The 14151-nt window shown below is 43.8% G+C and overlaps 1 protein-coding gene across 1 annotated transcript in view; it reads left to right on the top strand.

The window, feature by feature from the left end:
- Positions 1-13205, top strand: part of Slc44a1 (solute carrier family 44 member 1) — a 148535-nt gene extending 135330 nt beyond the window's left edge. The window contains exon 16 of the mRNA XM_057790341.1: positions 12261-13205. Coding sequence (XP_057646324.1) covers positions 12261-12275 — 15 coding nt within the window. The 3' untranslated portion in view covers positions 12276-13205. The remainder of the gene's footprint in view (positions 1-12260) is intronic.
- Positions 13206-14151: the final 946 nt, after the last annotated feature.

Here is a 14151-nt window from a genome sequence, read left to right as displayed (position 1 = left end):
TCCCAGGGGCCCTTTCTGACCTGCTGAATCAGAATCTCTGTAGCTAGAGGCGCAGGAATCTACATCTTAACAACCCTTGCCACACAAAAACCAGCCCAGAGGCTTCTGCACAGTCAACTGTGAGAACTGTGGGCATGCATGCTAGCTGTTCAGCCGAAACCTTCACATACAACATACAACATGACCCAAGGATGAGGCCAGAATTGCAGACAGAGCAGGATCTTTGAGCCGTCCTTTAGCAAATGTGCTTTTCTCTGGCGACACCTGCTGGTAGAGAGTGATAAATTGACAAACTCAGGCTGGAATTACACACCTTTGGTGTTTCAAATGCTAACAGTGACAGCTAAACCTCCCTGAAGCCCCATGCTAAGGTTCAGATTTGTGTCTTCTCTTTGCTAGCTTGTGAATGAATCTCTAGTATATTCTTGAGGGGTATTATCCTTCAATTAATTACTGACTTATTTTTTTTACATTACGTATTCCTATTCTGTGTTCCTAACCAACTTTGGCGTTTTCACTAAAAGATGTACCCAACTTTTTAACTAGGGGATTAATTACCAATGATTGTTTTCAGGAAGTAATAAGACAATTTTTATTTCTCATTAAAGATTTCTGATGAGATAAAGAAAAAGAAAAAAAGATTCCTTTGAATTCTTCGAGATGGAAATGTGCGTGGGGGTGGGGATGGCCCACCTTTTGGGGAGAGGAGGGCATAAAGTCAAGTCAGTGCTCTCTTTACAAGGCAAAATGGAACGGATGAGGTGAGGCCCAGGAAGGTTTTGTTCTTGCAGACCCCACACAGACATCCAGATTAGGAGTGCGCTGGTTTGCACTAAGGAATACGGGTGTGAGACAGCACCCACGGCTAGTGGAGGAGCCTATGGATACAATCCTCCTGAGAGCCCTGTGAGATGAAGCCTCAAGTCAGGCCAGGCATCACCCTCTGCATATACTAACTCCTGTAGGCAGTGCGTGGCCACAGTGAGTTTGAGTCGATGGCCTGCTTTCTTACAGGGCTGTTTATCCCTTGGGAATATCAGCACAAAGCACGGCCCTCCCGCCCCACCCTCGTTCATGCAATAGTAGCCAAATCCAGCTAAGCAGGTTAAGATTAACTCTTGGTTAAGATTGTAACTGATAGTTGGGAATTTCGTGCAAATTCAACATAAAAATTCCCAGGCCGTTGAGTGAATCTCCTGATTTTGGATAATTAGACGCAGCCGGTGTGCCGGAACAGGGAGTTCTTTGATGTGAGTGTTTAACAGAAATGGATTTCCATAGCTTTTATTTCAGAGTTTCTGTACTTTCTCTTCTCCCTGTCCTGGCATCGAAACCCCATCAAATGCCAGGAAATCTCGTATCCATCCTTACTGAGACCCACTAGAATCCAAGGTGTGAAATAAATCAATTCATGGCTTTGTGCCTAATCTTATGCATTCAGGAATAATAAGTGGGGCCTGGAAATGGCTCAGCGGTTAAGAGCCCTGGCGGCTCCTCTAAAGGTCCCAGGTTTGATTCCCGGGATCCACATGTAGGCTCATAACCATCTGTAACTGTGGTCTCAGGGGATCCAAGTCCCTCTTTTGGCCTCTGTGGGCACCAGCCATGCATATGGTGTACAGATATATTCTAGGCAAAACACTCATATACATAAAAATAATAAATAGATAGATGGATAGATAGATAGATAGATAGATAGATAGATAGATAGATAGATAGATATTAAGTGCTTCTGAGTATGTTTCCACAATAGGGTGAGTTGCTCATGTGGGAATTGCTCACATATATGCAGTCAATCCTCCTTTCTGGAGAATGGACAAGCTGTCCCGTCTTCTCTCCTTCTTCCTGTCCTGCTTGGCTTTCAGAAGCGTCATGGGAATCTGATGGATTTGAATTTGGACCTCGCCAATCCCCTCACTCTGGCATGTCACTTCTCTCTTTACCAGGTACAGGGAACTAATGATGCCTCAAGGCTTCAGTGGGGGAAAAGGTGATACAATGCAGTGTCCGGCCTGGAGTGAGTTATCAGCCAAACTAAGCTTAGGTAGCGCATCTTCCTTCTGCCTCCCTCCCTTGATGCACCGCCTTGGGCCTGCAATAGTGGTGACTGTCCCACAGCTCTGTGCTGTCCTGCTGGGCTTACCTCTAGGACAGATTGGTTAAGTAACAGCACTCATCTTTGGACAGCTGTCCTGTCCCAATCTCTCTGTAAGGATTTCAAGGTTTTTCCGGAACGGAGTCAGACAGTCATTAACCAAGCCCACTGCACAATCAAGAGGACTCCAGCCTGTCAATATTTGCACACCCGACCTGGGCCACAGCTCTGATGTGACTCCCCAAAGCTAGCTTTTCCGGCCTATGAGCCAGGCTGTTCCAGCTACACAGATAAGCAGCTTGTGTCTGACTGGCCCAGCCCCAAATCAGGAGAGGGTCTCAGCCTCACCTGCCCAAGCATGACCTTCTTGTTGGCAGATATTGCCTAACAGGCTGTGACTTCCTACTCATTAGTCGAGGCAACAGCCCACAGTACATTACTATGAGAGATCTGCTTCAGAGTTAATCTTTGACTTAAAGGGATCACCTTTTGGGGAACACCCCAACATGGCACCTCTTCTATTATATTTATCTACCCTTATTTTCTAACAAATGTCAGGATGTTGGCAAATTGTGACTGAACACGTTTTTGGCAGTGAACATGGCCATGAAAACAGAACCAAGGGGGAAAAAAAAACTAAAACACACACGAGGAAAAGGCGGTTCAGGAACTCTAGTGTTAGCATAAAGGGGGAAGCACGCTGGCCCAGAAAGCTCATACTTCTGAAGAGTAATAACAGAAGCTCCTGTCCCAGGGAGGAGCAAGACAGGGCCTGACATGTGTGTGGATAACGATGAGGGGCCTGGAATAGCTCCCTGATTTATTTGTACTTGAAGGATTTTAAAGTATGTTCAGAGTTTAATAAGCTTCGTGGGGTCAGACTGAGGACTATGCCTTCCTCCTTGTCATTTTATAAAGAGAACCTTTCAGGAAATGCTCACACCAAGGAGAAAGCGCTTTTGGATAAATCACACCCCCAAGCTGGGACACTAGCTCGGAAGTTTGAACACCCTATATGTTCCAGGAAGCTCCTGTTCTCATGGAAGTCTAAGTGTACACATAGAAATGACTTCATTATTAATCACACTTAATTTAGTGATTCCCGCCATCTTGGAAGTCCTCTTGGAAGGCAATGTATTGCTGGAGACATGGGCCTGGTGCTTTGATTGCTTTGAGTCTTACATCTTGCACTTTTTGTTGTCCCCCCAGCCTTGAGTCCCCTTCCTCGGTTGTTCACACATTGAATTGGACATCTCTTGTGTCTGCTATCATTCAGAACAAATGTGTGATCCCCAGAGCCCTCCTCACCCGCCCCCCCATCAAGACAAAAACACACCTTCTTGTTCTGCAGGATGGCAGGGGTTGTGTAAGAAGAAAGGAAAGGGATCAAATGTTCTAGTTTGCTTTTTATTAGACTTCAGGAAGAGAAAGGAAGTTGAAACAACTTATTAAATAAAAGTCAAGAACTTCCGTAACTGGTGTTGCTTGTGAAAGACTGTCCTCGTGCTGGACATGAAATACTAATCACAGCATTTACTTTGTCCCAGAGATATTTGTGGCGGAGCACGAGGCAAGTTAAAAGGGCACATTTCTTTCACTAGGATGCACGCATCCCTTCCTTGCACACCCGTTTCTCTTTCTCCCAAGATGGATCTCTGTGAGTTTGAGGCCAGCTTGGTCTACAACAGCTAGTTCCAGGGCAAGCCCCAAAGCTACAGGGAAACCCTGTCTCAAAAACAAAACAAAAAAACAAAAGAAAGAAAGAAAGAAAGAAAGAAAGAAAGAAAGAAAGAAAGAAAGAAAGAAGAGAAAAAAAGAAAGAAAGAAAAAAGAGAAAAAAAGAAAGAAAGAAAGAAAGAAAGAAAGAAAGAAGAGAAAAAAAGAAAGGAAAGCATTAGCAGAGTTCTAGATAAGACTTTGCAGAACATTCTTTGCCCATGTCCAGAGAAGAAAGCCGCATCATGGATAATCAATGTGAATTCCTTGGGTTCACAACACGCCAGGAATCTCCCTTAGTGCCTTCTGTTCCTAGGCGCTTCTTCACTACTTTCCTGCCTTGCAGTCTCCACTTCTGTGCTGGCTCAAGTCTTCCAGGAAGTGGTGTTGAGAGAAGGTTGCTGTTAGGTTGGACTTGACTGAGTTAAAACCGTAAAGAAATGCCCGTCTCCTAGTTTCCCAGAGGCGTGTGTTATTTTAATTTTAAGATTACAATGATTTATTTATGTGTGTGTGTGCCATGGCACTAGAGAGGTGCTGATCAGATAGTCAGAGAATAACTTGTGGGAGTCAGATCATGCCTCTCCCCGTGTAGGTTCTGGGGATCGAACTCAGGTTCTAGCGTTGGCCACAGGTGCCCCTGCCCAGGGAATCTTCTCACCAGTTTGTAATTTAGCTTCAAAACGGAATCTCCTCTTCCATGGGAGGTGTAATGTATCACTAATTCCTCAAGGTGGCAGTGTCAGAGCTATTAAACAGCGTTGTGCAAAGCCTGCATTTGTTGCAGTGTTAGTCCCAATCGACGTTTGTATATTCCTTTTTTGGTTTTGACCTACAATGACACTGACATTCACTTTAATTCTAAAGAAAGTGATGTGTTTAATAGCTTCTTTTGAATATTGTATTTTAGTAATTCCCCTGACTAGGATAACGGTAAGTTCTCTGCCTGGACAGCTTCAGTTCTCTGCTTCTACTTGAAAACTAACAACAAGCAAATGGCATCGAGCGCTGTTTCTTGAGCACACTTCCTGAGTTGGTTAAACTCCTGCGTCTTCATGTACGCCACTCGTGTACTCCTGTGGGACGGGCATTCTTCCCGCCTTATACATGAGAACACAGAAGCAAGGAGAACGGACACTTTGCCGAGGTCACAGTTATTATCTACCAGAACCTGAGTTCAAATCCACCCTCTCTTCGCAGATTACTAATTATTAATTGGGGAACAAATAAACAACTATACATAAGTAAATGAATGGGTTGAAGGGATTGTATCGGTCATTTACATAATAAACGTAACAATTACAACCATAGGTAAAAATGTAGCTGAATGAGTATTTCCTGTTCCATCCATTTATCTGGTATGACCTCCCAAAGTGTATATGAACCACATATTTATGACCCCTTGATCCACTGTCGGACAAATACGCTGTTCCCCTTTCCTGGCTGTTGTGGATGAGGCAGGTATCTATCTCTGTGGTAGAACATGGAGCCCCATAGGAGAATGTCCAGGCATGGGATAGGTGGGTCATACGGTACATGTCTATTTAGCCTTTTGAAGACATGTCATGCTGCTTCCCATAGCAGCTCCAGCAGTTTACATCCCGACCAGCAGTGAGTGAGTGCTCCCCTTTCCCCACGCCCACACCTGTGTGTGTTGTATTTGTGGTTTTATCTTTGTCATTCATACTGGGGTAACGCAAAAATCTTAAAACACTTTGAATTTGCATTTCCAAAATGGCTAAGGATGTTGAATATTTTTAATAGAGAAAGCTTTCTTGGTCATTTTGAGAACGCTGTTTAATTCAATGCCCTGGGCTCATTTTGTTGTTGTGGGCTTTACCACATCAGTCATTAGCCAGTGATAGCCCCACCTCAGGCCCACAGGCCAGTCTGATGGAGGCAACTCCTCAGCTGAGCGTCCCTTTTCCCAGTTGGCTCTAGTTTGGGTCAAAATGACACAGACTAACCAGTGCAGTTGTTTCCTACTGATTCTGGGGTGGCTGTTTGTTTGTTTGTGTGTTTACTATTTAGATATCTGGAACACTAGACCCTTTCAGATACATGACCCTTTTAATCTCTGGACTACAGTTTTGCTTTTTTTTTATAACGTCCTTTGAAGTGCCCATATTTTTAATATTGATAAAATCTTTGCTTGGCTTCTTAGGCTTTAATCATTATATGAAGAAACAAATATTTTGCCCAATCAAAAGTCATGAAGACTCAGCCATCCCTTTTCATCTGAGAGTTTACAGTTTCACTCCTGTGTTTCCGGAAGTCTTTGGCCTGTCTAGATTAGCTTCTGCCTGGTGCTCAGGAGGAGGTGTGACACACACTGCTTTTCTGTGTTGAGATCCAGCTGTTCCAGCCCTCTCTCTTGAAAGACTCTTCTTCACTGAATGGCATTGGCACCCCATCAGAGTTAGAGCACATGGCCCTCTGGCTGTCTTTCTACACTCACAGCTGTCTTCCACTGCTTTCTGTCTCTGGGCTAGTCTTTCGGTGTGATGCAGGGAAGTGAGTAGGTTTTATTCTCTAGCAAGTTCCTGGAGTAGAGTGGCACCTTGACCCATGATTCTTACCTGTCGCCTGGCACGAGCAGGTGACAGTGTAACCCTCCACATCCTTCTCAGCACCTTCAAATGCAAGCCCTGTTCTAGTGTACACAGTAGGAAGATTTTTTTTTTTTTTTTTTTTTTTTTTACTTTCTAGCATGCATCTCTAACATAAACTGCAAAATTACCAAAGACGGCAAGGTAACTAGTTAAACTAGTTAAACAGTTGAATGATGGATCTAGTTTTTGAGCAGTTAAATTATTAATCCCTTTCTTTGTAAATAATTAGCTAGTAGGCCAATTTCTTTTTCAAACCACTCCTTGATAAAGGCAATAACCTTCTTTGGGTACAATAACATATTCTCATATTCTGACTTTCTGATCTGCTTTGTTGAAGGGTGACATCTACGGGAGTATAGAATCTTGCTCCCTGTGACATTAGATTATTAACACACAGGGGGTCTAATGAGGAGGCATAAGAACAATGAGTGCATGACCAAGAAACTGCCCTACAGTCTTCCCTGTGACATGATCTGTCCCAACACCTAGGCTGTTCTCCCTCTTGTCATCCCCTTCCTGTTTCCTGGTGCCAACGATCTTAAAATAGCACGGTAAACTTTGTGTCTGCTAATGTTCAGTGTGGAGGACAGCTGGCACAAGAGGTCCAGTCTTGAACTCTGTAACAGATGTTCACTGTCCTGTACAGTTGATTATATCTATATCAGAAAGGTAGGCTTCTAGGTCAATTCCTCTTGAAATTGCTTTTAAGTTGAGACTTCCTTATGATATCATGAAAATTAAAATTTCTAATGATATCTATTTTAAAAAACGTTGAAAAGAGGTAAGATGTAGAAAAATACTTGGAAAAATGTATCTTTGGTAAAAAAAAAATCATTGAAAATGTACAGGCAATATACACAGCTGGATAAGGAAAGGGTAGAGAAGAACCCGGATTGATGAAAGATTTAAAGAGGCACCTCACAGAGGAAAATGAATGCCCAGTGAGTGTATAAAGTGATCCTAGTTGCTTCAGTCAAAATAGACCAGTCAGGGGCATCTACCTCACTATGGCCACTGACTGGTGTTAAGAATTTTTCAAATCGGGCACTGAAGATGTGGCTCAGTGGGCAGAGTGTTTGTCTAACAGCACAAAGCCCTGAGCTCACTTCCCAGTGCTGTATAAACCAGGGTGATGGCAATGGCGACCTGGGATATATGAGTCATTATCTCAAAAAAAAAAAATCTTAAAATATGTTAAAAGTCAGGAGCACTCTTAACGATAAGCTCCTTAAGTTTATCATGTCTGCACTCCAGTGTTTATTTCTGTAAATAAGCAAAGGCACTGATGGGTAATTTGATGCCATAATTATCATCTATTGGGCCTTCTCTTGCTGCTCAAACTTACTCGGCAAAAAGGCTTTTGGTAAACAACCAATCTGACCGCCGTCTTTCTTGCAGCTACAACACTGGACCTCTACACAAGTCTCGCAACATCTGCACAAAGAACAGCAGCAGATCACCCTGGCTCCTCGACTCCTCCTCAGTCAGGGCCATTGGAAAGGCTGGTTTGTGCCAGGCATTTTGCAATGACAATCCCTCAGAGCCAGAGGGCACACACTTCCCCTGGTAGCGTAACCATGATGACAGCTAGCAAGGCTGTTCGATGTCCAAAACACAAGCCTTAGTGACTGTCATTGGTAATAGAGGCAAAGCCGTGGCTGAACCAGCAAGTCACTGTGATGGGTCCAATACGCCCTCCATAGAAGTATGGCTGTATGAGCAGGCTGCTTGGTTTCACTCAAGGAGTGGGCTTGGGGACAGTGCACTGTGATGGCTCATCAATGTGACATCAGGTGCAGTGACGTCTTCTCTCCACTGGCCTTTCCTTGTGTACTTTCAATAGCACAGGCTAAGTGACTGGCCCGGGGTTGGGAGGGTATGGTTTCTGGATCTCACAGGCACCACCCAGTCCCATGTGTGCTGTGTGTATAGTGCCTGACACGAGCAAGTACTTAGCTCAGGTAGCAGCACTACCCCCAGAGGTGGTTTGTTCCCTTCTAGATCAGCTCAGTTGTGCTATTGGCTATAACTGCTTGATCAACTGAGCTGCGCGGGGCAGTACCAGGCTTCCCTCAGCTCCCTTGGGATTGCTTAGCCATTGAGCTGCTGAAGTGCATCACACAAGGCACCCATTAGACTGAGGTTGGCAGCCTCCAAGTACAGATTCATGCTATGATCTAGAAGGGAACAAACCACCAAGTTTAGAATGTGGTTGGTTGCTCCCATTACATCTGTACCACTATTGCTCCAGTATATCTTGCAGGCAGACAACTCTTGTCGATTGCAGCGTTTGTAACTGAGTCATTTGATGGTTGCCTTTCTCACCACTATCATGCAGAGTACCTTCCAGGACCATGTACAGTAGGAGTGAAGTGTATAGCTGGGAACCAGCTTGACTTTTCCATATTTGATGACATAAGTGAGAGTGCTGTCTTCAGCAATAGGGCCTTACCACCAGGTTTTTTGTTTTTGTTTCTGTTATTTTTTGAGTAACCAATAGCATTGTCACTAGCCTGCAATGTCCATGGGACCTCTTTTGGCCTCCAATTTTTGATCTTCCTGCCTCTCAGGTGTTTAGATTAAAGGCATGCACCACTATGCACAAAATCTTTCGAGACTGTAATTACATCATTTTCCCTTACCCCATATCCAACCTCTCCGATATATCCCAACTTTTTGTTCTCTTTCAAATTCCAAGTTTTAAAAACAGTTCCAGGAAGAACAAGAGTTAGAGACCTCCCTAGCACACGTAGTGAGTTCAATGTCAACCTTGGCTACCTATCAAATCCCTATCTCAAAACAGATAGACAGATAGATAGATAGATAGATAGATAGATAGATAGATAGATAGACAGACAGTAGATAGACAGACAGGCAGACTGACTAACTCATTCTTCCAAACTATATAGGAAGCAGAACTTTCTCATAAGCAACCTATTAGATGGAGTCTTGAACTTTGAGTCTAGAAAAGTTGTTCTGCCTTCCAATGGGATTGGTAGCTCAGTCTTATTATGCCCAGTCTTATTCATCCTTGGAACCAACTGGATTATATTAGGTATTTTTCATGTTCGAGGATAGTAGGAAAGATAGGATCAAAGTGTCATCCAATCATGATCAGATTATGTAGAATTTTTAAGAGTGGCATTTGGCTTTTTAACTATTTTAAATTTATAGGAGGGAAGCTACATGAAATATAGTTTCCTGGATGGGCTCTTGGAACAGAAAAGGACATGGTGAGAATTAGCGAATCTTAATAAAGCATGACGTACATACAGTCAGTAGCTGTCTACCTGCTGGATCAGGAGCCGTGACAAACATACCACAGAGTTCCGAGGTGTGACGGTGGGAAAAGTTAGGTGACGGGTAATGAAAACTGCTGCTTATGTCCCTTTTCTAAATATTTAAAACTGTTCTAAAGTGGAAGTCTAAACTAACTATAGTAGAAAGATAGTTTTCTCTCAATCTCAGACAAATCACCAGTTTAGCTAAGCCTCCTGTCTGTGCTATGTGACCTTAACCAAGCATCATCAGTATTGGGTGTCAGTCTAATTTTAGGAAGCCTTACTTTCAGCAGTAGGGGAAAGATCGTGAAAGTTGAAGCTGCGTGTCCCGGCATACGAGACCACAAGCGTGGAACTGATGAGCAGCGAAGTTTAGAGGAGGTACTGGAGGACCCAAGGAGCCTTGCGATTTCTTGAGAGAGGAACGGGGGTCATAAAAGCAGTGCTCCGGGGATTTATTTGATTTTCCATTTGCCAAATACGGTGAAATTGGGAAGGATTCTGAGACAGGCACATCAGCAAAGAGGCAGTAACTGGAATGTGAAGCTAAAATCTCAAGACTGAAACCCTGAGTGAAAAGAGATGCTGTTCTCCATGCCTCCTGCTGCCTGGCTCAGGTCCTGGGGAGAGCGGAACCTCATGTAGAGCCTGGTCTATCTGGAGATCTTAGACACCTTTAATGGCTGGATCTTAAAGCTACGTCTTATCTTTTTTTTTCCAAACTCAACCCCCCCCCCCCCCCCGTATGCTGTGGTCAGGAATACCTTACTATTTCCGTTTGTCCTGCGTTAGCCCTGTGCTTGCTTGAGAGTTAAACTGAGTCCACAATTCTCAAGTAGGTCTCTTCCATTGATTTATCCTAATGAATTTTAAAGACTTTTTCCCCCAGCACTGTGGATAGAACCCCGTTTCTTGAATATGCTAGGCGAGCACTCTTTCAGAACCAAATGCCCAGTTCTGAAAACCCCCAGAAATAATTTCAAATGTATAGAGAGAATGTAAAAACTGTCAAACAGCCTGTGCCTATCGTGATCAGCTACTCCACCTGCAGGGTCACTCTCTACCCTTTCTTATGTACATACACACACACATACACCACAATACATACCACATTCACACACACCACAATGTATACCACATACACAGATGACACACACCACAGCATATATATCCCTTTATACATACACATATACATCACACAGACAACACAGACCACAACACATATGCCTCTTTACACATACATCACAGCACATATGCCCCTTTACACACACACACACATCACACACCACAACAATGCATACACTACAATCCACAGAGAGAGAGAGAGATACATGGACCATTTCATGCCTCTGTTTTCTGCATAATTTGTGCATACCCCTAGATTTGTGGTCCTCAACCTTTCTAATGCTACAACCTCATGTTGTGGTGACCCCCAACCATAATTATTTTCATTGCTACTTCATAACTGTAATTTTGCTACTTTTATGAACCGTGATGTAAATACCTGTGTTTTCTGATTGTCCTAGGCAACCCCTGTGAAAGGGGTTGTGACCCCAGACTGGTAACCACTGCTCTAAGCCCTTCCGTCCTCCATCCTTCAGCGTGTATTTCCTGAGGATAAGGTCATTCTTTTCAGCACCACGGTGGCATTCTTCACAGCTCATTTCCTCACTCACTGTCTGAGGGACTCCATAAACTGTGGCAGCATGCATTACCACGGGCTGGCCTGTCCCTCTGCTAACAATTACAGGCTTGAAAAGTCCACATTTTTATTTCAGCTTCAAGTTTGAGGACCAGAAAAGTTTGGCAGTTTAGCCTTGATTGAACCTATAGGTTTGTCTCAGTTGGGCTTCTAAAAACCTCCTTGTTGAAGAATACTGGTCATTCCAGCAATGGGAAAGATGGGTCCAGCAGCCCCACCGTGTATCGGGAACTGTCCCCAGCACGGCTAATCCTCACTACCACCACAGCAGCATCCGTTCCTTTTTGCTCCCAGTACAGGGTCTAGGCTCTCGTGGTTGGTCACATTGCATCCCCAGTCAGGAAGGAGAGCATAATGAACGCTTACGGGAAGCACTTTCCTCTTTTTTCTACAGTTGCAGAACCCTAGTGCAAGGAGTGTTACTACCCACTTTTAGTGCGACCTCAACTAAAATAATCTAATTGATCTAAGGGGCACACTTCCTCACATTGTCAGGCATAGCCAGGGCTAAATAATCCCTCACAGGTGTGCCTGGAGACTTGTCTCCCAGGCGATCTCAGAGCCTGTCAAGCTGACAACACAGCAACTCCTCCCCATTGCCTGTAGGCACAAAGGATAAAGAGCTTGCTCGTAAATCACAGCTGATAAAGAGGTACAATTTGAATTTGGACCCAGGGTGTTACAAACATTCTTCCCATTTATCGTCTCCTATGTGACTATTTCCAGCCTCATTAATGTTTCATAACGTCTAAATATTATCCCACATTATTTATCTCGGGTTATTGATTGCTTCTTCTTGTGTTCCCTTCTCCAAGTAAAGAAACACTCATTCTCTTGATGTGTTTACTTTTCAGCTGAGGAAAAGGTGATGCGTCTCTGGAGACTGGAAGAATGGACTCAGAGGAGGCTGTTTGTTCCAGGATCTCCCACTCAGCAGCTGTTGAGTCTGGGAGGAAGACAGGGATCTCATTACTTCAATGGCAGTGATCAAGAAGGTTCTCCAGCCTCGAACAGCCAAATGGATTTGCCACAAGGGGGGTGGCTAATGAATGATTAATCAGAAGCATTTGATAGTAATCTGCCTTGCAACCACATCTTCATACTTGATGTTGCTTTCTCTCCCGGCCTTGTAAGGTTTGAGAGAGAAGCCCTGCTCCTCGTCGAGTGAGCGTTGGCCCGAAAGTCAGATTCACGCAGGAATTCTCTGCATTCATCCTGGGCTTGTCCTCTCTGATTCTGCTATTTATAGAGTTGATGTGGGCTAATAACCGCTATAACTGGGGCCCTGCTGCATGCCAGGCATTGGGATGGGTGCCCTACATAATACTGAATCCTCACGGAGCCCTATAAGTTTATACGAACTATTGACATTTTGATCATGAGGAATGAGATACTCAAAAGAGAGCATGTGTTGTGGGTAAGATCACACAGCTGATAGGATGTGTATTCCAGTCCAGAGTCCCTCCGTTATAACGCTATGCTTTGCTTATTACTGCTATAGAGATAATTACCCTATAGTATCTTTATGAATATCACACCTGGTCCCCAAATTGGGGTGGGGATGGTGCTGTATGTGCATGGGAGGAGTCTTGGGGGGGTCTTTAGAAGCACAGAAGAATCACAGAATTATTTTCTAAGCAAAATAAGACTGTTCTTTTATGGCCCATCGGTCAAAATCTGCCTGTCCCCACCTATTTTTGTAAATAAAATTTTATGGGAACACAGCCACATCCTTTATGTCTATGTCCATGACTCCTTTCTTTCTGTACTGGCTGAGTTACAGAATTGTATCAAAGACTTTATGATCTTCAGTGCCCAAAATATTGACAACATAGTCCTTGCAGAGAGTCTGTGACCCCTGGCTTAATTAAGACCCATTTATTATAGTTTTCCCCTGACTGAAAAATTAAAGCTTGATACTGCGTACACATCACTGTGTTCTAACGATGGCATGGTGGTAGATATGGTAGTGATGGGCAGGGATTGTCAGGCTGTACCTGATAGAACAAGTGAAAGGTTGCAGGGAGCAGAAGGATGAAAACTGTGTCTCTGGGACCCCAGTGGACTCCTCACCCCAGAATTTTCCCACTCATGTTCTTCCTAAGCCCCTCACTACAGGAGGTTCTAAGGTCTCTCTCTGTTCACAGCCTTGCAGGGGGCGTCCTATATACAACATACGCCAGTCCCAACACCTTGACTCGGAATTTAGAAACCAATTGGATCTCTAGTCATCTCTCTTCCCATCTCCTTTTGTTTGAAAGCCATGAGGAAACCATTCTAAATTTGAGTATTATTTCAAAGTTCATGTATTTGTCTTTGAGTCACATCCATGAAAGCAGAAAGTGAAATCCATAATACTTGTAGGTATTGATCTTACTCTTTTCAGGCGACTGTAACACAATACCATAGACTGCACAGCTTAGAAACAACAGAGCCAGTTTTCCCAGTTTGTAACACTAGAAAACACAAGATCTATGAACTGGCAGTAGCTTCAGTGTCTGGTTGAGAACTGTTTTCTAGTTCATAGACAGCCACCTTTCCATGTATGCTCACATATTAGAGAGGACAAAGGATCTCTCTAAGGCCCCCCCCCCTCTTCCACTGTCCCTCCCTTTCTTTCTCTGTCTCTGTCTTTGTCTCTCTCTAATTCTCACTCTGGGGCTGTACTTAGGAAAATGGTTTCTTTTAGAAAATAATAACACGTAGGTAACCTGCATTATGTATTTCCTACATGTTAAGCATCAG

The sequence above is a fragment of the Chionomys nivalis genome, chromosome 16, assembly GCF_950005125.1.
Source record: "Chionomys nivalis chromosome 16, mChiNiv1.1, whole genome shotgun sequence".
In the NCBI taxonomy this organism is placed as follows: Eukaryota; Metazoa; Chordata; class Mammalia; order Rodentia; family Cricetidae; genus Chionomys; species Chionomys nivalis.
The sequence above is the reverse complement of the archived record's forward strand: the minus strand, read 5'-3'. Positions and strand labels throughout refer to the sequence as shown.